At 34.6% G+C, this 26,350-nt stretch overlaps 4 protein-coding genes across 8 annotated transcripts; 1 reads left to right on the top strand and 3 right to left on the bottom strand.

The window, feature by feature from the left end:
- Nucleotides 1-1,714: 1,714 nt before the first annotated feature.
- LOC118061538 (histone H1.2) lies at nt 1,715-2,624 on the top strand. The gene is made up of 2 exons (XM_035075005.2): nt 1,715-1,915; nt 2,009-2,624. The coding sequence occupies exons 1-2, from the start codon at nt 1,787-1,789 to the stop codon at nt 2,477-2,479; spliced, it is 600 nt and encodes a 199-aa protein (XP_034930896.1). The 5' UTR covers nt 1,715-1,786; the 3' UTR covers nt 2,480-2,624.
- A 184-nt stretch (nt 2,625-2,808) lies between these two features.
- LOC118061539 (uncharacterized) lies at nt 2,809-10,207 on the bottom strand. Its single transcript, XM_035075006.2, is given in 6 exon segments — nt 2,809-3,239; nt 3,685-3,797; nt 3,930-4,045; nt 5,686-6,866; nt 6,868-8,033; nt 8,256-10,207. Coding segments are annotated over 6 exon segments (3,093 nt in total). The 5' UTR covers nt 8,665-10,207; the 3' UTR covers nt 2,809-3,131.
- A 1,881-nt stretch (nt 10,208-12,088) lies between these two features.
- Nucleotides 12,089-17,576, bottom strand: LOC118061540 (probable complex I intermediate-associated protein 30). 5 transcript variants are annotated; one of them, XM_073412175.1, is made up of 9 exons: nt 17,372-17,576; nt 16,868-16,999; nt 16,122-16,209; nt 15,902-16,015; nt 15,518-15,568; nt 14,219-14,277; nt 13,561-13,641; nt 13,338-13,436; nt 12,089-12,532 (listed from the first exon to the last, which is right to left on the bottom strand). In XM_073412175.1, the coding sequence occupies exons 3-9, from the start codon at nt 16,171-16,173 to the stop codon at nt 12,344-12,346; spliced, it is 645 nt and encodes a 214-aa protein (XP_073268276.1). In that variant the 5' UTR covers nt 16,174-16,209; nt 16,868-16,999; nt 17,372-17,576; the 3' UTR covers nt 12,089-12,343. The 5 variants fall into 5 exon arrangements, with proteins under 5 accessions (XP_073268276.1, XP_073268273.1, XP_034930899.1 ...); XM_073412172.1 differs by having other exon boundaries at nt 14,219-14,310; nt 16,868-16,935; nt 17,372-17,575; XM_035075008.2 differs by having other exon boundaries at nt 14,219-14,310; nt 16,868-17,002; nt 17,372-17,574.
- A 998-nt stretch (nt 17,577-18,574) lies between these two features.
- LOC118061541 (uncharacterized) lies at nt 18,575-24,487 on the bottom strand. The gene is made up of 6 exons (XM_035075009.2): nt 23,965-24,487; nt 22,258-22,420; nt 21,665-21,841; nt 21,471-21,554; nt 19,237-19,318; nt 18,575-19,129 (listed from the first exon to the last, which is right to left on the bottom strand). Exons 1-6 carry the CDS (start codon nt 24,321-24,323, stop codon nt 18,696-18,698), a joined length of 1,299 nt encoding a protein of 432 aa, XP_034930900.1. The 5' UTR covers nt 24,324-24,487; the 3' UTR covers nt 18,575-18,695.
- Nucleotides 24,488-26,350: the final 1,863 nt, after the last annotated feature.

Here is a 26,350-nt window from a genome sequence, read left to right as displayed (position 1 = left end):
TGTATGCTTAAGCAAGCAATGTGCTATCTAATTATATTTTTTTCTATAAAATAATAATTGCAGACAACTTGTCATCTGCTTTATATATATATATATATATATAAAGCTCGGGTGTGCATGCCTTACCTCTTTTTTTTAATGGCCTGAATGCGCTAGGCCACCTGCCTTGGCTGTTTTTTAGGACTTCTTTTTTTTTTTTTTAAATATATCTATTATTTGTTTTTGTGCGTGATAAAATTAAGAAAACAAATATTAGACCCGACTCAATCCTTGGCGTGAATCAAAGTTTGGATGAGTTAAGACACAATTTTCAAACATTTTTTTTTTGTTTAATGGGTTTTTAAGGGGGAACGGTTGATTTTTTAGCCATTGTAGTGATCAAGATCTGGGCAAAAAAATGACATATCATCTAATTATTATTATTTTTTTTAAATAGGGGTGAATGAAAAATCATCCACCCTTTTAAAAGAAAGGCCTAAATAAACATGTCCGAGCTGTTTTAGTAATTTTTTATAGTCTTTGTTATGATGCATAAAAAATTATTAAATCCAATTTGGTTTTTGATGCGGATTAAAGTTTTAACGGGTCAAGACATAATATTTAAATCATATTTTTCATTTTCTTTTGTTCATTTAGTGCATTTTCCCTTTATTGTTTTTTTTTTTAAATTCATTTGAACTCTTTGTTGTCTTTAATTTTTTTATTTAACTTAAAAAATACATTCAGGTTTAAAAAATATATCTAATTGAGATCATGTTAATGATCTAAATTGTAAATTTTATTTTTTTAATTTATATTGACAAAAATCAATATAATAAGATATATTTTTAAAATTTTATCTTTAATTTTTTTATAATTTTACAATTTTGTTTGATTCAATCATTAATTAAGACCCATTTAAGGTCCAATAAAAAATATATAAAAAAATTATGCAATGGAATTAACTTATTATGATAATGTACATTATTCATATTCGGTTATTGGGAATAGTTTGACCGAATAGTCTACAGTGTCTCCAACAACGCTACTAAGAATTTCTTTCTTTAGATATATAGACTGTGGTGTTGAGAACAACACGACAAGGAGTTCCCAATCAACTTGTCTCTTTCTTTTTCTTTTAATTCATGTTCATATTTTTCATCTCAGCAGTGAGAGAGAAACTCTCCGAAGCTCTTTGTCAAAATAAATTCGAATATTTTGTCACGTGGAGTTTTTTTTTTTTTAAATTACACGTGTTTTGTTGTTATCTATATCACAACTAGTTTATTATTTTTCATTTTTTCCTTGAAAAACGAAATTTCAAAATTTACGATTATCTACCATAGCGTAACCCATTATGCTATTTTTCTAAAACTGTTTGGTGATATACTTGGTTTTCCTTTTTTTTTGTTGGGAAGTGATATTTTGAAAAATTACCCCCACATATCATTATTTACCGTGCGTCGATGACTCCCGATCCAACGGCTCACCTTCCATACAAACCCCTTCAAATAGCACAATCCTCGTCAAACCTCTTTCCAGCAATCACAGCCCACCTCATCAAATTCTCTTTCCACTTTAAAATTGCGTCGCTCGCCGTAGATAACATCCAATCCAGCGGTCTTAATTAAATCACCCAACACCCGCGCAGAGCGATCCGCGTCGAACCGATTCCCACCAATCATAGCTCCCCTTTCTCATTTCCCCTCTCCTATATATTCCCACCTCTTTTTCTTCCACCAAAAAGCACCATTTCGACACAACTAGGATCTCAGTCTCTTGATTTATTAATTCTCTGTAAGCAATCATGCCTTCCGCCGCCGTTAAAGCTCCGTCAAAGGCCAAAGCCAATCCTTCAAAATCGAAGAAACCTCCACCACCAGCAGCATCTGCTGCTGGTGCCAAGAAGCCTAGAGCCTACCCTACTTATCACGAGGTAATCGATTGATCAATCATAAAACAACTTATTCGCTAATCACAGTATAATTGTGAAGTGCTGATGATGTATTTGTGTTCTTGGTGTTTGCAGATGGTCAAGGAGGCTCTTGTGGCTTTGAAGGAGAGAACTGGATCGAGCCAGATCGCGATTGCTAAGTTCATCGAGGAGAAGCAGAAGTCTAGCCTCCCTGCAAATTTCAAGAAACTGCTGCTTGTTCAATTGAAGAAACTTGTTGCTAATGGCAAGCTTGTTAAGGTCAAGAACTCCTTTAAGCTCCCTCCTAAATCTTCCGCTGCTGGTGCACCTGCTATGAAGAAAGCGGCTCCTACCAAGCCCAAGCCCAAGCCCAAGGCTGAATCAAAGCCGAAGAGTGCGCCAGTGAAACGCAAAGTTGTGGCTAAGCCGAGCCCGAAGAAGGCGGCGAAGACCGAGGCTGTTAAGTCACCAGCGAAGAAGGCTGTTGTTGCGGTTAAGAAGAAGACTCCGGTGAAGAAGGTTGTTAAGAAGCCAAAGAGTATTAAGTCACCGGCGAAGAAGGCCGTTAAGAAAGCGGCGAAGTGAAAGTAGTTATTTTGTTTGGATGGAATGGCAGGATTGTAAATTTAGGGTTTAGTAAGGGCTGCTTTGGGTATAGAATAGTCAGGTTTTCAGGAGAAACAATTTCGATGCAATTCAATTCCTGTTTGAATGAAATTTGCTTTAATCTTCCAGTTGTTTTACGAAATCAGTTGATTAATTAACGGTATCTCTGTTTGAATGAAATTTGCTATAATCACGCAGTTGTTTTAAGAAGTAACCACACTATGATTTTTTCTTTGAAATATATTAAAATATTGTTTTTTATTATTTAAGATTCATCTTTTATATTAAAACAATAAAAACACAATTAATTAATTAAAAAAATTGAAGGAGTTCTCCAAGCTTTACATCCTAAGAAGATTACATCTTCCATAAAACTATTGTTCAAAAATATAAGTTACAACGGAAACATTCTATAGGGAGAGTGGTATTTACAATGTAAAAACAAACCCTAGCTCGCAAACAGAGTATATATATTTCGAATCTCTTAATTAATGATGAGGAAAAAGAAGAGATATATAGAAGGGATGCTGCCACCACCCTGTGTGAATGTCTGCAAAGGGAACACAGCTCACTTCAGCCCCAGTTCTCACTTTTTGCATTTTTTGCAAGCAATACCTGAACTTGCATCTGTCTAAACTCCTAACATTTTCATCTCTTTAGCTTTCAATCTCAAATCTTCTTCAGAAGGTATGTCGCCACCGCCCTTCAATGTTGCCCGCCACCATGCCATTAGCTCATCCTGCAAAATGCACCAGACAGGTTGAGCCACCGCTTACAAAAGTAGAAAGATGCAGAGCAACGTAGGAGTCTTTGGTATAATTTGCACAACTGATAGGGGTAGCAACGTGAGCTCAATCGAAAACATGAAAGCGGAATCTGAAGGTCCATACTTAAAATAGCCATTATATTAATGATAGTATTACTTCTTCTACTAACAAGCAACAGGTTCTGTGTATTTGAAGGGCTCGTAAATGATCTGAACTATGTTGGGTGAGAATGCAGTGACATAACATCAAATTGTCTTCACGAGGAGATTCCATCAAGCAATTGCAGATTCAATCACATAAATCATCAATGAAGGAGACCACTTCAATGCTACATGATCTAAATTTATAGATCAAAGTTGGAATTGAAATCGCCAGATTACACTACGCACAAATTCGTTTCCCGGGTCAGACCTTTACCTCAGTGAAATCCTGGTTGGAGATGCATCGACTCTCAACCAAATATTTGACCCCACCTACATTGACAGCAACAGAATTTTTGGACTTCTGTGTTGAACTCTCACTCTCAACCCCTGTATGATCAGAAGAAATAAAGAAGGAAAAAGAGGGTGAGTTGACACCAGAAAAAGGAAGCTAATTAATGACAAATATACAACTCATCTACCTCCCATAGACTGGTGAAAGGGTAAAGAATTTCGGCTTACCAGTTATGCAGGCTACATAATATCCAGTGCCCCCTAGTCCCTGTTCCCACTTCCCAAGTCTCAAGCGCAGAAAAAAGCCATCAAGTCGTGAGGGTGCTGTGTGAGAATCCATCAATCTGGTGCCCATGCAAGCAACACAGAAAACATCAATAAACAGATTTAAAGCAAACAATTCCCACTAAAATAAAAGTTCAAGGCTTTGATGAATATTGAAGATAAAAACATCATACCAAGACTGGGTTATTTCCTGACAGTCAGTATTGAGTTTTCTGTCATATTAGCACTGATAAGTCGTACTTTTAAGGGAAACAGCCATGAATGAGAAGCGGGACTATATTTATAATCATCTCGGGAATGAGTTTTCCAGAATGATTATCAATTGCCTTCAATTGCAATGTAGTTTAAGTAAACGTGCACAAAGATAACCAAGGTTTGGTTCAGGAACAAAAAGTCTACATAATTTGTCATCATAAAGAGGCACAAACATATTTGCGATCACACAATCAATCCACTTTATTCAACCAACATTTTACATGGAGGGATACCGACAGAAGTGGAATAAAAGGCTACTAAATTTACTTCTGGTGATAATGACCATGCCGTATATCAAGTGGAGCTGTAGCATAGGCAGAAGGCTATCTGAGCAATTCAAGATATGAAGGACAGTACTGTAGTAGAACTACCATAATTTAAGCAGGCTGGTACTCTCATTCTATGTCTAAGAACTCTTCTTTTGCTCCTGACACTCTCTTCCTCAGCCATAATCATTTCTCCTTTTTTCTTCCATGTGCTTCACCAATGCAATATCTAATACATTAAGTTCTTGGTTTTAACTTTATTGCATAAGTTCTGAAGTATGTTACCTCATAAAACTTCTATCTATACGATTCTTATAGTCACTATCCTGAGCTCCTAGCTAATTGTTCCTTGGAATTAATTTTCCAAGAAGGTCACTCAAATTTTGTTCAAGTTCAAAAATTGCGGAAGTTAACGAGAAGAAGAAAAATGTCATTCTTCAATGGTCCTGACCAACACTACAAACAGATTACAGTTTGATCAGCAGCAGAAGGTAAAACAGTTACCTAAATGCCATCATCTTGCTACAGGGTCAGAATCGCTACCATAAAACTATGTTGCAGAAACAAACTTTAAAGATATGCAAGTGAAAAGTTGAGAAAAACAGATTTGGAGGTGGGAGTGCAAATGCTAAAATCATCCGCCAAAGTAATATGACGAGAACGTAGAAGTGGAGTAGATAGAATTAACATGGACAGACCAATAAGAGAGATGCCAAGCCAATGCATTTCAAAATTAGCAACTCACGAATTTTGTTGTTTAAATCTGTCAAACTCAGTTCATCTTTAGGCAAATGGGGCTTTATTGTCCTTACCAGCAGTTACTAGATTTTCTGCATAAATTGACAGGCATACAAACTTCCGCCTCAGACTTAGTTTTTCTTATTGATAAAATAAGTCGGATGCTGGAAACCAGAGAGGCATGTCTTCCCAGCTCCAACAGTAAACAAGATGCTGTGATGAACAAACACTGCCTATTACAGGTCTAAACAAGGCATACTTTCAAAGTGAACTACAAAAAAGCTCAATCAATGGTTAAAAACAACCTTCAAGTAATGTCTCAAACAATCGGAGGAGGGATTCAGACACCAAGTGCTAAAATGTCTCTAGTTATTGCATGTAGGAAAGATCTTGCAAAAATAACAGTGAAAATTACAGGTTAGTTGGTATGATCTACTTACTTGAGAATAACTGCTCGAGATAAACGAAGCATTTTCACTGCATCAAAAATTCCCTTGGGTCTGTCTGATATCTGGCTATCGACAAAATTACTCAAAGGCATGGCCTGGTTTTCTTTCAACTTCTTTTTCCCAGAGCTTGAAACAGTGTCTTTTCCAAACAGTTTCATATTCAAATTCATTTTCCCAGAGGAAAATTCTTCATTCAATTTCTCATTGCAAACTGTAGGCACATCAGCAGTTGGAAATTGACCATACTCGCCATCTGACTGCTTTGCATCGTCTTCATTTCTTGGATTAAGCAGAGTTTTACCGGGGCTGCATTCATGGACAAAAGAAGCACCATATTCTGCTTGATGTCTTGTGCTTGAAGAGGCATTAGGACATGCAAAAGCCCAATGATTTGACTGGAAACATCTTATGCACACACAAGGAAATTCTTTTGCTCCGTTATACAAATTAACATTTCTTAAAAGACCTTCAAGCTCACTATCTGGTATCTCTGGACAATCTCGCACATGGTGACCTTTAATGCCACAAAATAAACATGCCAGGTTTCCATGAACAGAATCATCCGTATCATACGACGGCATGATATGCTTGAGAGCATCCAATCTCCTTGCGAAGACAGAAGCCATGGCCTCAGAATTTCTGAATCTTGAAAAAGGCAAGATAGGATTCAGTTTACATATGGACTTCTCATCATCTTGTCCATTTACCTTATTTATGCCAAATGAAACTTCAGTACTCGTAGCACAATTTTGCATGTACACCGGCTCCTCATGGGAGCGCTCCTCCTCCCTGGCCATCACAAATTTATGATGGGAAGAAGTATGATGGTTCTGCCATTGAGCATTCAGCCTCATGCTATCATTGGAGCTGTCAAGAGCTTTGCCAGCACTTCTGTTGCAAAGATCCTGGTTTGACAAGGGACCAGAATTTTTTGGAGTAAACCGAGTGATCCACAAGCTTGTGAGTGGGTCACTTTTGTACCTAGAACTGTTAGCAGGCTTGCCTTCAGATGGCAGTTCAGCATCTATGTTCTCGGCACTGTTTCTCTCACGTTTACACAGAGAGGAATTGGAGCTTTTCCCGTTTTTCTCCTTATCAGCTGCCAAGTTGCATAAATTTCTGTTCTCTGCACAGTTGTTCCTGTTGATCTCCTGAGCAGAAGCAGTACTGGTGGAAAAAAAGATGGGCCAGGGCCTCTGGAGCTGCACAATTGCCAGATGTCGACTCATTTAACTTGTCATTTGATTGAAGAAACTGTTTGTGCACATTGCCAGTCACCATACGACAGGATAATGGAGTAGCATTAGTGTCACAGATCTTGTTGTCCAGCTCAAGATCTTTAGATTCTTTGGCTTGATTATTGGCGTGCAAAGAGACAATTTCTTGAGTCTTTGTCTTTGGACAATACAATGACTGAAAAATAGAATGAAATCCCGTAGTTTTGCACCCTTTATCCTGGTTTCTATTACATGAAACGAGATTCTTGTCAGGATTCTCATGTCCATGATTATGATTAGCAAGGGTAAGAGCAAGGGAAGGTGCCTTATCTTCTTTTGATTTTACGAACCCCTTCATCATGTTTGAGATCCAATTCATGAATGAACTATCTTGTTTAACAAATGAAGAGGAGCCGGGACTTTCATGAATTTTTGTTTTGACACTTTTGCTCCCAGCACACAACTGTGGATCAAAGTTCCATCGCTTTTTGCCAGATGAAAATAACCCAGCACTGTTGCAACTTTCAACACTTTCATGACTGTCATCCTCCATATCCAGCACTCTTTCATCTAGATCTCCATAAGATAAAGCCTTATCCCTGCCTGTCATCTGATACCCTTGGGTTCTGCTGTTTGTGGGAAACTTGGCCTTGCCTTTCATCTGATACCTTTGGGCTCTGCTGTTTGTGGGAGACTGTTTAATCCCACGATTATTGTCACTAGAAAGTATATTATCACCCTGCTGAGAGCTATTTTGGACTTCTTGGGCAGATGTTGATCCTACAATCTTAGTTGCCACATCACAGACATTTTCACCATGTGAAGTTTTTATATCATTCTCTGCAGTTGACTCCAGTTTTTCCAGAGGACAGATGTAGGGACCAGTCTCCACCTTATTTTCTCTCTCCTTTTCCATGCATGAAGGTGATTCAAAATTTTCTCTTACTGAGGATGGTGCTTGCATTTTAATGTCATAAGATTCACATTCTTTCACTGAGCAAACTTGTGAGGCGGAAACATTTTCTGTCTGTAATGTGTGAGTCCCGTCACCAACATCTCTAATTCTGACAATAGGTTCCTCGGAAGTTGGATCATTCTTTGCCACATCCAGGTTCGGTCCAGCTGTTTAAATTGAAAAATAAAGAAAATCATTGTCCTGTCAGGAATGAGAAAATGGAAGCACGAAAAAGCAGTTCTTCACACACCAAAAAGAAACAAAAAAAGATGATAAAATAAAAGTTCCAGGAATTCTAGACAGGTTTCATCATGTACTAGATAGGAATTTTTATAGGTCAACATTCACCAATACATAATACATTATATCTGCAAGGAATTCATAGTTACCTATTTTGATTTCATGTCTAGATTCACTTAACGGAAACATGCTTGTATCACTGGTAACAAATTTAGTGGAATTGTCTCTTCCAGCAACTTCACTGTTCACATCAGATGCACCTAGAGGTGTCCAGAAATATTCTTTACTGATAGGTTTGTCAGTACTTGATCCACTTACCATATTACTTGGGCCTGCACCCCATAACAGAGAGGGATTTTTGTAGGAGAAGCTTCCATCAGCGCATTTAAGACACAAACCTTTCTGTGGAGACCAAACTAGTTCAGACAGGGCATTGGTGGCCGCAAATGTCTTGTCTACACTTGAACCTGCATTTGCACCTGCACCTGAATCATTCTTCACTCTTCTCTGAAAGCACTGATCAGTCACAGGTTCTATGTTTTTATCATCTGCATTCATCTTTGTTGGATGAACTCTTCAGTGGGCAATCCTGAAATGCCAATCAGGTCCAGGTCAGACTTCTCCATGGTGCAAAACTATCTACACAAAACAACGAAGCAAATATATGTTACTGTGGACCTTGGAGAGGCAACAATCACAAGATGAAGCATAACATGAAATTTTCTGGAAAAGTTAGTGAAATAACATTGTTTCAAAATGAAATTGGATTTAGAAGATTCTTGACGGGCTAAGTGCTCATTAATGACAAGTCAAAAAGAATATGAAGAGTAGGCGGTTGTTTTACAGAGTCAATAAAATTCACACCATTTATGAAAAAGATGCTTCAATATATGATCTCCCCCCTCTCTAGGGAAACAAAACTGTATACACCCAAATGAAATCCAGTTATACTCATCAACTGTCACATAAACCGCAGTACTGCTCCTATAAAATGAGAAACATCCTTACTGATATCGGCAATTTCAAATTGGTGCTAATCTGGAGTGCATGCTACCTAATAGATGGCATAGAGATATGTTTGTATCAAAATCACTATGGATACAACCAGATCCCAAGAAGACTGCCTTGGTGCTTCGAAGCATTTGTCCTATCACGTACAGGATCAGAAATTATCAGTTCACTTTGTATATTAATAAAATTATTCAACTCCCAAGTCAAATAAAATTAAATGGATTAAGTAGGATTCGAATCGAACCAAAGCATATCTTTCTTTTGTGCAATGGCGAGCTTACTCAACAGAGGGTAACCAGCATTGGGCAGGGTAATTTCTCAAGGTGTTCAGTGGAGTAGCTTACTCTACCGGCAGAGATAACTCATTCTTCCTCCCGTAATCCCTCTCACCCCAAAGAGTGGCAAGTGTAATATGGTCGTTATGATCAATACAGACTAATACTTCTTCACTTGCTCTTAAGAGATCCCTAATAGGATGAATCCAGCGTTGCTTGGCATACAAAGAACATACACCATATGATTGAATCTCGGAAAACAAAAGGACTTTTAACATTTGTTCCAAAATAATAAAAAAAAAAAACGAAGGAATATTATAATAAAGAACCGAATGATATATATTTCATCTGCAAGATTAGATAAATGCATCAACAAAAGAGGAATTTAAAATCACACAATCATCATCTCAAAACAAGAAGTCTCTAGTATTTAATGCATGAATGAAAAGAATTGGGAGAGGCTTGCATGAAAAGACCATCAAAATTCAAACAAGCTCTACTTGCAGCTAAAATAATTAATGACAGTTAAGAGAACCGAAAATGGAAAAAAGAAGAAGAAACTTTGGATTGAATCTTGGAGACCCTCATACCTGACAGTCCCTTAAATCCCTAAAACAAGTAATCTTTCTAGTCCTGATGATCCTATGAAGCACAAGGAGTGCTATATAGTATATATGCACTTTCTAAACAAGGCTAGACGGTTTGAGTACGTATGGACTTCACTTTTAGAGAGGGGGCGAGAGAGTACAGGATTTGGTATCCAAATGACAATGCTGTATAAAAAGTTACAAAGTGGTCGTCCTGCTACAGAAGTAACATGAAGCACAGACACTGCCTTTTTCTGGATTCTAAAGCATGAGGTTCAGGGAATGCCACGTGGTGACATTGTACGCCAAAATATCCAGTTAAGCAAATGCAAAAAAATAAAATGATCGGGGACAATAAAATTTCTTTTTTTCTTCTCTTTTATTTTTAATTGGATATTATTTTTAGTTTTATCCTTGATTATTAATTTTTAATTTAATTTAATTTTTTTATAATTTTATATATTTTATTTTGAATCGTTTTATTTTTCTTTAAACATTTAATTTTATGTCAAATTTAGTTATAATTCTTTTAATTATTATTATTTTTTATTTTTTTAATGATTTTTTTTTAATTTCATCAATTAATATTTGTTTGATTAAAAATTTAATTTTTAATTTTTTAAGTTTGCATAATAGATCACTCTGATTTTATGATTTAGATCATAAATTTAAAAAATTAACTTGAGTTGACTTCCATCATTTAAAACATTTTTTTAAATATTTTTTTGCCTATATTTTGTTATATTTCATTCCTTATCATTTCTTAATCTATAAATAATCTATCATATTACAAATAATTTTTAATTTCACCTCCTATAATTTTTTAATGTTTGAAGTTTGGTCCTAATTATTTTAAATGCAAGTTTTTTTTTTTTTGAGATACCTTTTTTTCTTCAAATTTCATTCTCAATGGATTTTTTCCTGTTATATTTTAGTTTTATTTTTGTTGTTGTTCATTTTCTTTTGTAAGGTTTTTTATTAATAGATTTTCAATAATTTCATCTTTCAAAAATAAATTAGATGATATTTAAGTTTTTTAATTGAACTCGAGTCCATAATTTAACAAGTTGCAAGTTTTTTACAATAGATTAAGTTTAGATGGTTCACCTGAGTTTACTTGGTTTTTTTTCCTCTTTTTTTATGCTAATGTTTTATATATATTTTTTTGAAGTTTGACTTTTTTTAATGTTTTCCTTCAATCAAATCAGATTAGTATTGAGTTGTTTGATAATTTAAATAGATTTAGATGTGAATTTTTTTTTATATAATTTTTTTTGTCAGTTTATTTATTGATTTTTTATATTATTTAAATGATCACTTTAATCAATGATTTGAGACTTGAATTTTTTTAATCTATCATTTTTTTTTATTTTAAAAAAATATTTAACCAGCAGTATATGCAACATATTTAATCTATTTTTAGTAGGTTCGTAGGTTTTAACCTCATCCACCGAGATAGCAGCTTTTGAAGCCACCAAGAATAAAATATTTTAGTATGCTTTCTTATTCTATGCAGGTTCATGTGCTACTTTTGGCATTCAAATCCATGATTGGTATGTTTACAACATCCATTCCTCACAGTTAAAGTTTTGGAAACTTTAATTAAAAAAATTCAAACTCAAGTCCCAATCCTGGACGTCTGGATGGGAATTTAACTTTATGTTGAGTAAAGTGAAACACGATAGTTTTTAATAGAAAATATATTAAAATGATTTTTTTTGTTTTATATTTATTTTTATATAAAATAATTTTTTAAAAATAAAAACCGTAAAAGAGTTGAAAGATTATTAATATCCAATCATTACCGTTCAACAAAGGAAAAAGGATCCTTCTTTCTTGACGTTTATAGTATTAATAATCTTTTTGAAAGCGGATTCAACCGACTGTCGTTGACGATTCACTGCAACAAAATCAGTATTTTAGTAACATTTGTTTTCAAAACACACACACACACACACAGTATTATTAGGGCTGTAGATGTTGTGAACGGATTGGATTTTCAAATATGATAATATATGCCCTCCACTCGTTTAAGTTCTTAGGGTTTTGATTGAGAGGGAAGAATAGCAGGCACCTAAAACGATAAAACACCCCACAGAGAACTGTCGCTTACAGAACAAAACATTATCCCAGCTCTTTCGGCCGGTATCCTAGATTTTTTTATAAGATAGCTGATGAATGATCATCCGAACAAGATAATTGACGAGGCTGGATGCCAATGTTAATTTGGCATGCATGTGAACCAAAGAGGACGAGACTACATTATTGGGGCCTGGAATGAGTGTTTTACTATTTTTGCACCAAAACAAAACATAGGCTTTGAAACAGCCATTTCCACAATTCTAAGCAACAGTTGACAGCAAGTCACTGTGTCCTAAAGGCTTTTATCCAATCAAGTTCAACTTTGAAATCACCTGGTCCGGATCTAGCACCGGGGATCCCACCACCTGCATTGACGGATAGAGACATGCCGAGAATGCGAGATTGATTCATTTCCATGCTTGCATCTATAACGTTTCCTCTCCATGTTGGCAAATATCGAGCGAGAGGTATCTGAAAAAAAAGTGCAAACCAAAAGGCTTAATGTATTTACTCTACATAAACCTTTACATGTGCACAAGCAACATACTCTTGTGCATATGTCACATTAACAGAACTCAATTCTTAATTTACTAGTAGAGAAAAACCAAGATCAAGCAAACAAAAAATAATCCTTCTGATGGGATTCCATCATGCCCGCAAAATAATCTATTTGACAAAGTCAGGTACCATAAGAGGCTTGGCCACTGATCAATGATTTCTTTCAAGCACAAGAACGGTTGTATGTAACCGGAGCATAGCAAGTAACTATATATTTGTCCTACACAATTAAGAATGGCCGATATTGATTAATATTGTATGTTAGGTTATTCTATTAGTATAGGGACAGCAAGCCAACTTCAAAACTTCAACGTACCATGTTCCAATTGCAAAAATTCTGCCCCTGGCAATAGTAACAAATAATAATAAAGTGACCATCGAATCTCATTTTTTTTGGGAATAAATTTTCTATATCAGGGGTTAACAGCAAGACAAATGAAAAAGGTTCTCATGTGATAATTTCATTGTTTCTTGTGCATCTATTTATTGTAAGCAGGGATGCCATGTTCCCCAAACAGGGGCTTCATAACAGAGAATCTCTAATTCATCATGGACAGATTAATTTAGATTCACAACAGCATGCTACCCACAACAGCAAATTTTTTTGATTATGATGGTTCTTACTCACTATAATTGATTCCTGTAAACAGCATGCTACCTACAACAGCCAAATTTGATATCATGCCTTGGCAAATAAGCAAGAGAAAGAGGGACATACCCTTGCAATATACCAGTTGTCTTTGGGTACAAAAACAAAGGCTTGCCATGAATTATCTTCCATTTGTCCGGGTGAATTCACCCAATTCTCAGTATAAATCTGCATTAGAATCAAATAAAGAGATGGTATAAAACATGCAGTGACCATTAAGCAGTTAACGAAAAAGGCTAAAGCAGTTTTCTTACTCTATATTATTACATCAGCAAAGAAAGAACAAACTCACTGTGGATATGTAGCTTCTTCCATCACCTTTAAGCTTTAGAGCTATTGTATCATATGCGTCTAGATCAATGAAACCATCAAACTGCAAATGATTAAAACAGATAAATGTTGTACAGCAGTGTCTAATGTGATATTAAGAGAATGGAAGGATGAGAAGAATGCAAATGAAAATACCACACAATTTTGTTCTATATTTAATTTGAAGCATTACAACTGTCCAGAAGTGAGAAAACTACAAACGAGTGTTCATTAAGAAAAAAATTCTCTTACTCCAAAAATGTGCTCATGACAACAAGATGAAACTATAATCAACCCCCCATGACTTAGGTAACATGGATAAAGAAAAACCTTAATCTAGGATCTGTGAAATGAAATAAAGGTCTTTAATGCATTAGGCATTCAGTCATCTTTAGTTTAGTAACTAGGAAACATAAATAGATAAAAAGAGAGAGCGAGAGTGGGAGAGAGAGGGGGAGAGAGAGAGAGAGAGAGAGAGAGAGACAACATGGTCCAGAAGTCAGATAATGTTTTCAATTAGTTTTGAGAGTCATACATTTGACATCTGAGAACCCATTATTTAATGTAAAAGAAATGCATTACACACTATATATGCAGCACTTGAGGTGAAAACATAATTGAAAATATTATTCACTATCCACCTTCTTGGACCGCATTCCACAGAAACCACTCCGACTAATATTCCACTTTGAACCCTCAGCTACATCCAATGACAGGTTACCAGAGAAGACTCCTATCAGATAAATTTAAGTTAACAGGAATCACAAGTGAAAAGCATGAAAATTGACAAGAAGTGGTGCTATAACGGAAGAGGTGATGTTAAAGCAGCGTCGGATTCACAAGCTCTAATCTGCAGAGTTGCCACTGGCAGGCATGCAGCATTTTTCTAACAGAAAGCATCAGTTTTCATCAAGTGGCATGAATGTACATGATGCATGGCCAAAAACAACAAAAAAATCCAACTGCATCAGATAGCCGATTACAATTAAAACCAAGTTATCAAATAGCTAGAAGCTTCTTGATCTAATAGAATAACTCCGGACTGATCTGATCTGTTGTTACAAGTCAAATATGTAACATGTAAGACAATGAAATAATCACAGGCAGAAGAAATCTGAAAGCAGCAATTGCATTTGAAGTACAATTAATAAGAGATTTAAAATTCACAGAGAGTGTGATCTTCCTCAAGTAAAGAAAACAGCAAGAAACAACATTCAGAATGAAGTAAAGGCAATCCCAGGTTGAAGAGCTTTAGTCTATTAGTTATTTGTGAGCTGCACAGATAAAATCCTATTAATTCTTCCCTACAGGCAAACTGGTACGTCAACCAATAAAAAATAACTCCCCACTTACTTGATTATCCATAAAATTGGAGAGAAAAACTGCATAATTCAGCACAAAACATAGTTGGCTTGATTTATGACATCCTTGCAAGTCACATCGAAATAAAAATCACACCAACAGTTGCCCTAAAAAATTTCCTACATTAACCAAAGCTAATTTGGAAAATGATGTTATTCCTTCAAAGCTGTATGAATAAGAACCGTCCCTAGACATGAAAATTAACAGAAACCCAATATAAGTTTTGGGTCCATAAAAAATGAACACTATGAAGGAGTACACTTGTCAAGTTACATTCGACACATGAAGGGCTTGAGATCCCCGTTGTAGAAGAGGATGGACCTTCTATGTGATGTTGCCAAAGGTTGGGAATTCCAAATCTAAATTTCTTTGTTAGTAATTGATTTCAAGAACTACATGCTACTTCCCGTTTGAGATTTTCACCCACCGTTGCATCAGACTTTTAAGCGCAATATTAAATGAATACTGAAGTTGAAATAGCAAAGTAATAAGCACACGGGTTGAAGGGCCATGGAATCCATCACTTTTGCGAAAATCGTAATATAATATGTGAAGAAATAACAGGAACAGGCTGATACCTTTTAGTCCATTTCCCTCATCCATGATCTCCAACGAAGCTGAGGACGAACCTGAATAAATAAACAACTAAAACTTTGATAAGTAAAATTGTTGGGCTTGATCAGTCTATAGTGATTTACCAAATGCCCAAGACTTTCCCAGTCACAATCATTCAAAAGTCTGGTACTAATGGAGGGATTCAAGAAATGATATTCACCCATATACTTCCATAAACTTTCATATATACTAGACAGTACCATATTTTCCTAATGGAATTGTCTTTTAAAGACATGGAAACAACAGTAATTTCTAGCAAATGAGCTCACCTACCAATAAATGGATGATGAAAGCATACAATAAAAAAAAACCCTCAGAAAATGAAAATAAAAATAATTGCTTTTTACCTCCGTACTCAGAATCAGAATAAAGATGCCACTTCTTTAGCTCTTCCCTAGAATTGAAATTAAAAATGAGCCTCTCAGTTGGAGGCATCAAGTCTTCCACATTCCATGTGAGAGCTATAAACATGAAAAATTCTGTGAGTTGTGATCATAACTACAACTTTGCAGTATAGCATAAAGAAACCATTATCAAGCAAAAGAAAAAAAAAATCAAAGGAAGTGCCTTTCTTGGTAGCATCCAAAGAAGCTTTCCAGAGTGATCTAAACCTGGACATCCTTAACAATAATTAATTGGACCTCAAATTTCCTTCCTGCACAAACATAATAGACATTTTAGAGAATCCATGTATTTATGTACAAGGACCAACAAAAACCCATTAAACAGAACCCACAAAACACATCATAACCGGAAAGGAACAAAATTACATCAAATGTGTAGCTACAATTTTGTAATGAAATCTCAATATATTTGATATCAATAAAGCTCATAGCTTTCACTTACAGCAAATGGTTATTTACTTCTTCTTTTTTTTTTGAAAAAAAATTGTTAATTTTTTTTTACAATTTCTCTTATTTACCTTATCTAATTCCCCTACTTTTTATCTTATTTTTCCAATGAAAAACAATTGCTGAAAGAAAGCATATATATTGACTTTGTACTAGTCTCTAACAATATCTTTTTATGATGGAGCATTACAAACTTATCAAAGATCACATACTTGCTCATAATAAATGTGAGTGACTCTCAATTTGTACATTGCAATCTATATCCTTTCAATAAAGATGCATACCATAGAAATACACATTTTCTAAAATCTTTTGGAAAGTTTCACATGGTATTGGCATTATAAACTCAAAACCATTAAGCTCTTAAGGAATGGCAGAAACACATTTGGATACAACGAAGAGATTAAAACTATTTTATCCAAAATCACATCAAATAATCTTCTATGCAAGAATGTATTTTACCTTAAGCAAGTTCCAGTCAGCCTCTAAGTCCTTATACACAACTAGCTGCTGGGAACAAGAACTTTCACCTTCAACACGAAATGGAAGCAAGACCTTTAAAATTCTTCTTAGCGATCTACAAGTTGATATAACCTACTATCCGAAAGAAAAGTTAAGATTAGTGTCCACTAGATAAATTTCTTGACTGCATTGGTTATTTTTCTTCTTCAGATTATAGAGAATTATACTATACATATGTTGTTTTGAGCATATTTACAGAGAGAAAGTTCAAACTTCAAAGCAGCATCTGATGGTAATCATCCTTGTTTTCTACGAAAAACACAAAACGAAACCTAACTGCAACAGTTTCAATCCTCACCCAGTGTAGGATAAAACCATCATTAAAAAGAAACTGATCTAACAAATGCTTAACTATGCCAGAAACTGAAATACTCACAGGTATTGTAAGACTTTATTCCAGTAGAAATTGAAAAATAATAAAACCCAGTTCAAGAAACAACAAACCAATTGGAGTGGGGTAGCTCGTGCAGTGTCGCGTGGATTCACACGTCGGTGAAAAAGGGACTTGGACAGCCGGGTCGAGGCCTTCTAAATCTCTTATACTCGTCGGCGATGCTCTCCTCCAGCCGATGAGGGAGATCGGAGTCTGTTAACGCTGCCGTAGCTGTTGCCCGTTGCGCTGACTGCTGTCACTATTTTGCTGCGGGTATAGTGTTTTTTTTTATATATAAATATATTTATAAAATATTTAATTTTTTTTTCATACAATAATATATATATATTAACATAAAACATTTATATATAATTAATATTTAATATTTAATATTTCATAATTTAATATATACTTTAAATATATATTAATTATTATATTATTATATTATCAATTAATTAATAAACAATAGATATTCATTAAATAACCAAAACTTAATAAATATTTAAACTTTTATTTGATAAATAATAAATAAAATATAAATTTTAAAAAATCCAACTGCAGCTTCCCATTGTCATCCATGGCTGCAGCTGGCTCGGGTATGGTACGATATAGCAAAATTAAAATATAGTTTTAAACGCGAGTGACAAATTAAGATATCTTATATAGCAAAATTATATATAAAGCAAGAAATTGTTTTTATGGGTGATGACGCGCGCGTTCTCCATTGCTATAAATGATATGCATGCTACATATTTGAATTGAATATTTTATTGCTTCTTTAATGCGCTGCTCCTCCATAATGTGACTATATTGAAGATGTGAAAATTTTTATTAAGAAATGACTCATTGAAGACAATAAGGATGTAAATAAAGTACCGTGCATTTTAAAAACTACAATTAACTTTTAGTCAGCTAAGTTATAAGGATATATAATTGTAATCAACGTAATAATATATTTTTTTTACTAGAAAAGAAAAGTGGCTTGATTCATCCCAACCCTCCCTCGAAGCTATCTCAAGCTCCAAATGCTTGAAAACATGTCTGGGTCAAGAAGCCTATCGACTTGCATTGGCCTCCTAATCAAAATCCTCACTTATGTCCTCACTGTTAGAGTTTGGTAGCTTTTGTGAAAATCCGATCCCCCACTAGGCCCATACTCGCTCTCTTCTCAGGAGAAAAGAAATTGCATAATTCACAAGTATCTTTAGTGATGATCCAGTACGAAAGTTCTGGAGGGGAATGGCGCACAAGATTCTTAACAAAGAGAGACAACATGAAAAAAATATTGATCATTTATCTTTGATAAATATTGGCCCATAACTCAACAAGTGGATAAAATTTCACAAATCCTTGAAACGGTTGGGTAGGTAAATGATATCGTTGATCTGAAAATTCTCACCTCCGTGCAATTCTTTGGCCTGCTCCAAGTAACAATGCCTTCCCAATGGCACCGGAGTGAAGACAGCAAACCAGTGTTACCGTTCCGCCTATAACTATCCATTTCCAATCAATTCCGTGATCATTGTGTCTTCGGATATCTACAGTTTGACTTTTATCCTCTTCACCAGCAACTGGTTCTGAAGAATCCATGCCTTCATCAAAATAAATTTTTGTGGTAATTCTAGCCATTAGCGCGCTTCTGGACAGTGAAGCCTCCGATTTTCTTGCATTCTGGTATGCTCTCATACCAGAATGCAGCTTCTTGACAGCTCCCCACATCCCATGTCGAACCCCCAACTTTGCCACATCTTTGGGGATCCCCATGTCCTCATAATGTAAAAGGGTAACCTCACATGCAGACATCTGTCCATCTCCTCTACGAGATTCCACTGTATGCATGCAACAAAGACACAAGAAAAAATGCGCCATTGCTTTTTCAAGAAAAAGTCTGTGAAACTGTGAAAAAAGAGATTGTGCAACCAACAACAATGCTTACCAGCCTTAATCACCCAACTTGAGAAATAAAGGTCAACACGCCTTGGCTTGTCACGCTTGTGCAGGCCTGGATAAGGCACCCCCTGCGATGTTGTAGATTTGAATGTCAACTAAGATTTGCGATAGTAACAACCAATGCTAGATGTAGTAATACTACTGTAATGCCCCAAAATAAAAATAAAAATAAAATGGATTGAAAAGTTAACGAGTGCCCTTGTGTGCATTGTTATGGGCATTAATGATTGATGGACAAATTGGACAATTCATATGATTTGATATAATATATATATATATATATATATATGGGTCAAGAGAAAAAAGAGAGAGATAGAGAGAATCAGATTTGTAGAGAGAGAGAACTAAAAGATGAAGAGGGGAAGATGGAAAAGGGGGGGAAGAAAGGGAAGAAGAAGTGAAAGTTTGATTTTAGAGTTAAGGGCTTCTAGAGTGAGATATTGATGTTCTTTTTATGCTTGAATATGCTAGTTAAGTTTGATTTTGAAGTTTAAATTACCTAACAGGTTTAATAGATGTTTAGGGTAGATATTGATGTTCTTTTTACGCTTGAATATGCTAGGTTAAGTTTGATTTTAAAGTTTGAATTATTTAACAGGTTTAATAGATGTTTAAGGTATTAGTTTGGCTTTAATAGATGTTTAGGGTATTAGTTTGGCTTAAATCAAACTTATTGTGGACTAAAATTTTGAGTTTTAAGGATCTGCAAAATTTTGGAAGACTAACAGATCAAATATTCTAGAATCCCGATCAACTAGTTGGTTGAACTGGCCGACCAATTGGCTTGTGGTGCCGGTCGACCGAGTGATGGGGTTCAATCGGTTCTTTTAAATGCGGTCAGTTTGGGACATGTTCGAGATCGATCAGGTGGATTTGTTTTGGTTTTATAATTACGCTTTAGTCTCTACTATTAGAGTTGAAATCTTTTATGTTATACGTTTTGAGTTGTTTTTAAGTATTTTATGTATTCGTTATAAGTTCTACTGACATTTCTCCTTACAATCTTCAGTAATCTCCAATTCTATGTTTGTTTATCTTTTGCTTTTGTTTTCTAGGTGAGTGAAATAACCTTTAATATGCATGTAATATAAATATAAATATATTGATTAGAAAATGAGCACAACTGGTTATTTCTTGAATATTTATATATGTTTACTTTTTAGCACTCATCAATTTTTTAAACATGTATTCACATTTTGTTGAATTAAATTCTATTCGATATCACATTCAATTGCTTTGATGATTATACGAATATCTATTATATCTTGATATCGAACTTGTCAAAAACTCCATACTATACTATTAGAGAGTAGTTAACCGTTTTACACATCATATCTATATACCTAGCTGGTCAGAGAGGTAATTGATCATCCCACGGTGCTATGTTCTGGAAACCTTAAGAGTTTCATATGTTATCTCATCTAAAATGTATTTTATTACCATATGTTAATATGTTTAGTATGTATATATGTTTATATCAATATATATACAACTTAAAATTTATAATATCTAAAATGTATATTAAATGTTATTCCTTTACTGAATTGTTTGAGCTCATCATATATATTTTTTTAGGTTCTTAGTTTCTATTAGCATGTTGACTTTGTCGAGAGTTATTGCTTCTTTGCTTTTGATTGGTATGCCTTGCTTGCTTTCGCAAGGCTTTTTTTTTATATATTTTTTATTCAATATCTTAGACACTCCACTATTACACTGTTTTAGTTGAAGTTCGGATTTTCATATTGATTTTTACTGTTTTTGAAGAGCATTTTTAAAGTTTATGAATTTTGTATAATTTGTTTTATGATATGTATGTTTTGCGGTTTAGCGTAGGTGGAGTGTCATCACAGCATCACTCTAGCATTGCCGGTCAGGGACCCGGTATTCAGGTCGTTATAACTACATTAAGTCATTAACAAAGAAGAAAAGTTTCAGATCCAGGTTAAAAAGGGATATATCAATCTAATTGCCAATACACCATGTACAGTAATGATTGAATTGACAGGGGCAACAAAGAACACGTTAAGTTTTCATATATCATTAGGAAGTCCACTATGCTTCCAAACGCCCTTATTTCATCCTTCAATTAACCATAAAATTCCAATCAAACTCTCCCTCCCTAATAAACAGACAGGGGCCTATTCTTGAAATGCATAAAAAAGAAACAAACGAGGACAAAGGCAACAGCAAACAACAATTACGATATATCTCCATCAGTACCTTGGTCACACAATAAGATGCCTTCCTAGAATCCCATATTCTTCGACCAATGATATATTCTCGATCACTACAGAAAAATGGGAACTGCAGATTGGAGAAGCAAATCTCTTCTCAGTCAATGAAACATGTTCGGACAGGAAAGTGGAAACAGGATATTAATAAATAGAACTTTGTGCATAATTTATACAACAAACCTTTTTTATCCAGTGCACAATCATTCTACCAGTATGAGGGCACTCTTCAAGTATTTTAAAGTAAGCAAGCATTGGATCCCATTTAGGTCGAAACTCATCATCCCAGAAGAAATCTCTAACCAACTCTGGAGTTGCATCCTCAAAGACAGTTCTACTTCGGTAAATAGTGGGACCTTCCTGATAGAAAAACTCACCACCAGGTACAAATATGTGTTACTCTCAAAATCATTATCTAGCATTGCTATTTGCCACATAATTTGAAGAGAATTAAGGCCAAAAAGGAACATTATCAAACATAGACTAAAGGGTTACACAAACATATTAGAAAATGCATGCTAGGCACGCAGCACAAGGCATTTTGGCCAAACAGCCAGCCATTTGAATACGTGACAATAACATATACACACCTCAAGACCAAATCCAGAAAATGCCAAGGGAACTAAGTTGCAATATCCATAAGCTCCATAATGAGCAATTCCAGCATACAGCAATGATACCCAAAAATTATGTACTTACAGTATGGTTGTTGAATAAAAACCACAAAAATTATTTCTCTCAGACAGTTTCAGCAGTGAAACACAGTTTGAATCTACCTGAGGCTCATGGCGCCAAGCTTGGTATCTCATGTTCGAGGTTGACCTTTCCATCATACATTGCCACTCCTTCTGTCCATCCTTCCCCTCCAGCAGATGCAATAGGTGTTCTAAGTCTTTCTCTGTAACAATGTCCTCCCTGTCCTCCAGCTCACCAGTGGAGCTGCATGAAAGTAGCATACCACAAACCAAGTCATCTACGTGAACCAGCAGTACACCATTTCCAAAACAACATATTAATGATAGCAAAGGTATCTAATATGGAAACAACTCAAACAGGGACGAGCTAAAAATCAATTATTATCACCCTACAATAATCCAATCAAACCATTCATATCTTTTGTGTGTGCGCGCGTGTGTGTGAGCGAGAGAGAGAGAGAGAGTCTGTCAACACCTCAGAAGTTACTGTTTCAATAAAAAGAGTCTGAGATCATCTCTAGAAAATAGCTACAATTATCATATATCATAAGAGAGGCTTTGTTTCCCCCCCCCCCCTTCTTTTTTGGAGATGAAGGCACAAGTCACATGTATCACAAGATCCTGAGAGTTTAAAATGGCAAACAGAAAGACTACTTTTGTTTTTGCGATAAAGCTGCAATTATCATATATCATAATATCCAGAGAGGTCAGAAAGAACTCCAAACATCCATTATCTGACAGAGCGACAAACTCCACTAATAAAATGGATATTTTCATTCACGGAGAATGTTTGGATCACCTTCTTGTACATTGGAACCTGCATGTTACTGCTTTTCAATTAAAGCACAGTCATTCTCATGAAATAATTCACAGTGGATGGATGATACACACTATGTATTACCTATGGCAGGATTACAGAATTTTTCTTGAAGCACAAAATCCCTGTGTTTTTCTTCTGATATACATGGCATTTCACTAGAACCTATAAAATCTACTTTTTGACCATGCAAGGAATAAAGGACAGTACCCAATAAAAACATTTAAGCAACCAAACAGCATTGGCGTTACAAATGCTGTTTAATTATTCACCATGCTTATAACACGAGACACCGCCAGTTACTACTAAAAACTTCAACAATCAAAGCATGGAAGTGACAGATGCACTAAGTCTTCAAAACAGTGACTTGAAATCAGTTAATATAACCAGGACCTGGTATTTCATACCCCTATAACTGGTTTCCCAAACAAGGCATGAATATATCTAGCACATAGGTGTAATTACAACTAAGAAATGTACAAGGTCTCAAGCCCTTGGATATTGGACGCTACTGAATTTCTGGACTAGAAACTGAACTTAGACACTCATCATTTATGATATTACCTCTTTAAGAAATGGATACACAAAATAGATGTTTAACACCCGTTTATTGCGTCAACCTTGTTCTACCCCATCACATGGCATTTCCCCTATCAAATTTAAAGCAGTAGCTAAAAGCACTCATATTCCTTAAAACTTGCTATGCAACTACACAACTGTAATCGATAGGCCTCAATGATCTCAAACTAGCACGTCCCATCGTTGTATGCGACCTGCTAATAAATATGCATTATTGCTAATGTACCTCAACTTTTCAGGATTTTAGAACAGCCCGCATATAGGGTTTCCAAATAAACACCAATTAATTTCATTTCAAAACTCAAACTTGCAATTAATCAGAAAAAGGCCACTGCAAAAAAATTATTTAAAATCAACAAAAAAAATATAGCAAGAAAAAAAAAGCCACTAACCTAACAGAACCGCCACGTCTCTCCCCCGAAGATGAAGCCGCAGCGGCGGGTACTGATTTTCCATCTTTACCCTTAAAATTGGACCAAATGGTGCGGAAAACAGAGAGAACAGATAGAGCCGTAAAAGCGAGCCAGAGACGCCGAGCTCCGAATCCAGGAGGCGCCCAAAGGAACCTAAACTTGCTCCTCAAGCCAAGAAAGACCAATCCGGTCCACCTAGGCCTCCAAGACCAGCCAATAAAGAGGCCGATCATAACGGCTAGCCATATCGGTACTGCACAAAGCAAAATGTCGACGAATGTTTCAGCTATTGAAGGTTTCTTTAAAAACTCCATTAGATCGAAGAATGTCTCGTCCATTGCAACAAAATTAGAGTTTTTTTTATGAGATTGAGAGGGTTGCCGATCTACATGGATGAATTAATTGTTTGTCGATTCCTGATATTTTCTCTGCTTTCATCTGTCTCTGGATTCTGGTAGTTCTAAGGGGAGAGAGAAGGGTAAGAATGGGGGGGCAGTTGATTTCGTTGTTGCGGTCACATGACGTGGCATTGCTTGAACCGTCGATGGGGGGTTTGGTTTGGGGCGGGAGGACATCCTAACATTTTGTTTTTAGGCCGACGTGTTAAAGAAAAGGACATCCTAACATTTTATTAAATTTACTCCATATTTTTTAACCATTACTTTTACTGCTTGTTTTCTAATATTCGATTTCTATTTAAAAGTTTTCAACTCAATTAAGAAAAAAAAATACTTCTTTTTTCGGATTGTTTGAAAATTTAAAATCGGAGCAAAAGTTAAATCATTATTTATCCAAATTTAATGTTTGAAAAGCTTTAAATCAATATAAATAAATTTATAATCAAATTAATATTTTTATACCACCCTTCACACGCATGCTTAAAATAATTTTTTTTAAAAAAATTTAAAACAAGTTGAGTAAGCTACCTATTCTCACTAACTCAAATTAAATAAATTTTGTAATTTTAAAATTTATTATAAATAAAAAATTTAAATTTAGTCGTCGAAAAGATTGTTGAGGTAGGGGATATTCTCCTTGATGCTAGGCAGGTTTAACCTTTTCCTTCCATCCATATTGTACAAAACTCGGAATCCTCCTCCGTGGACAAGACAACAAAAGTGCTTTGATTAAAAATGATGTTTGACATTGTAGTTAAAATATTAATATTATTGGTTTAAAATTTAAATAAAAATTATTTAATTTTTTTAAAAAACATTTTCAAATTATTTTAATATATTAAAATTAAAAATAAAATTTTAAAAATACAACTACCCGCAGTATACAAGTTTAAAATAGACAAGCTGTGATCTTGGACCTGCCATCTCTTGTTTAATTGACCGGGCTTCCTGGCTACTGCTGCTTCTTCCCATGTTTGGGCAGCTAAAAACATAGTTTTTAAATTTGGTTTGGTGATTATCAAGCATCTGTAAATCTAGAACTAGAACTGAAATCAAGTTAAAAAAAAAATTAAAAATTAAAAAATCTTGCATGACCGGTTGGTTGACTTAGCAAAACCCGGTTAAAAATCCGGTTATAACCCATTGACTTTTATTTTATCTAAAACGATGTCATTTTTGATTTTAAAAAAAATTTTTAACTCAACAACTAATAACTTAATCAAAACCTAATGGTGATCCGGATTTTAAATCGAGTCGAGTTTAAAAACTATAACAGACTGTTAGAGTTCAAATTTTCTCTCCAGTAAACTAGTTGAGTTAATTATAACTCAATCCCTCTAATCTCCACGATTAATTAATTAAGTAGTCCTTATAATATAAAAAACAATTAAATGGTCTCTTGATGAATAATTGACTAGCACTAGATACTTGATTCACGCATTCTAACTAGTTAGATATTCTTTTCTCAAAAAAAAAAAATGACGTGCACATGTTTTGCTAGTTAAAAAAAAAATCCAAGTAAAAATTAAAAAATTCAAGCATATATATAATTAAAAAATTAAATATGTGTTAATAAAAAAAATCGAGAGATAAATATAAATCAAAATATTTAATATTTTAAAATAAAACATTTATCTTGGTTGTATTTGATACATTTATTTATTAAAATAATTTTTTTATTAAATCAAACGATAATAAAAATAAAATATATTAATTAATTGAATAAAATAAAAATATATATATATTATACAAACATTCATGTAATAAAAATATTATATGCAAATAATTGTTTTCTCCTTCCCATAACAAATTTCATCTATACAAAAATAAAAAAATATAGACGAATAAGAAAAATCTTTTAAAAAATTAAATGAAATCATCATTTAAAAAGACTGTTTAAAAAATAAAAAACAAAATTGATATTAATAAAATAAAATTAAAAGGTTGAAAAAATATATAAAGTCATA

This window comes from Populus alba, chromosome 10 (assembly GCF_005239225.2).
Source record: "Populus alba chromosome 10, ASM523922v2, whole genome shotgun sequence".
Classification (NCBI taxonomy): Eukaryota; Viridiplantae; Streptophyta; class Magnoliopsida; order Malpighiales; family Salicaceae; genus Populus; species Populus alba.
The sequence above is the reverse complement of the archived record's forward strand: the minus strand, read 5'-3'. Positions and strand labels throughout refer to the sequence as shown.

Excerpts from the sequence above, each read along its gene's own strand:
- LOC118061541 (XM_035075009.2), bottom strand. The coding sequence starts at position 24,323 with ATGGACGAGACATTCTTCGATCTAATGGAGTTTTTAAAGAAACCTTCA. Across the intron at positions 21,555-21,664 it reads TTGTGCACTGGATAAAAAAG|TTCCCATTTTTCTGTAGTGA; the intron begins GTTTGTTGTATA and ends TCCAATCTGCAG. Across the intron at positions 19,130-19,236 it reads AAGTTGGGTGATTAAGGCTG|TGGAATCTCGTAGAGGAGAT; the intron begins GTAAGCATTGTT and ends GCATGCATACAG.
- LOC118061540 (XM_073412172.1), bottom strand. The coding sequence starts at position 16,173 with ATGTCCAGGTTTAGATCACTCTGGAAAGCTTCTTTGGATGCTACCAAG. Across the intron at positions 15,569-15,901 it reads TTCTGATTCTGAGTACGGAG|GTTCGTCCTCAGCTTCGTTG; the intron begins GTAAAAAGCAAT and ends TTATTTATTCAG. Across the intron at positions 13,642-14,218 it reads GTGGAATGCGGTCCAAGAAG|TTTGATGGTTTCATTGATCT; the intron begins GTGGATAGTGAA and ends AATCATTTGCAG.
- LOC118061538 (XM_035075005.2), top strand. The coding sequence starts at position 1,787 with ATGCCTTCCGCCGCCGTTAAAGCTCCGTCAAAGGCCAAAGCCAATCCT. Across the intron at positions 1,916-2,008 it reads CCTACCCTACTTATCACGAG|ATGGTCAAGGAGGCTCTTGT; the intron begins GTAATCGATTGA and ends TGGTGTTTGCAG.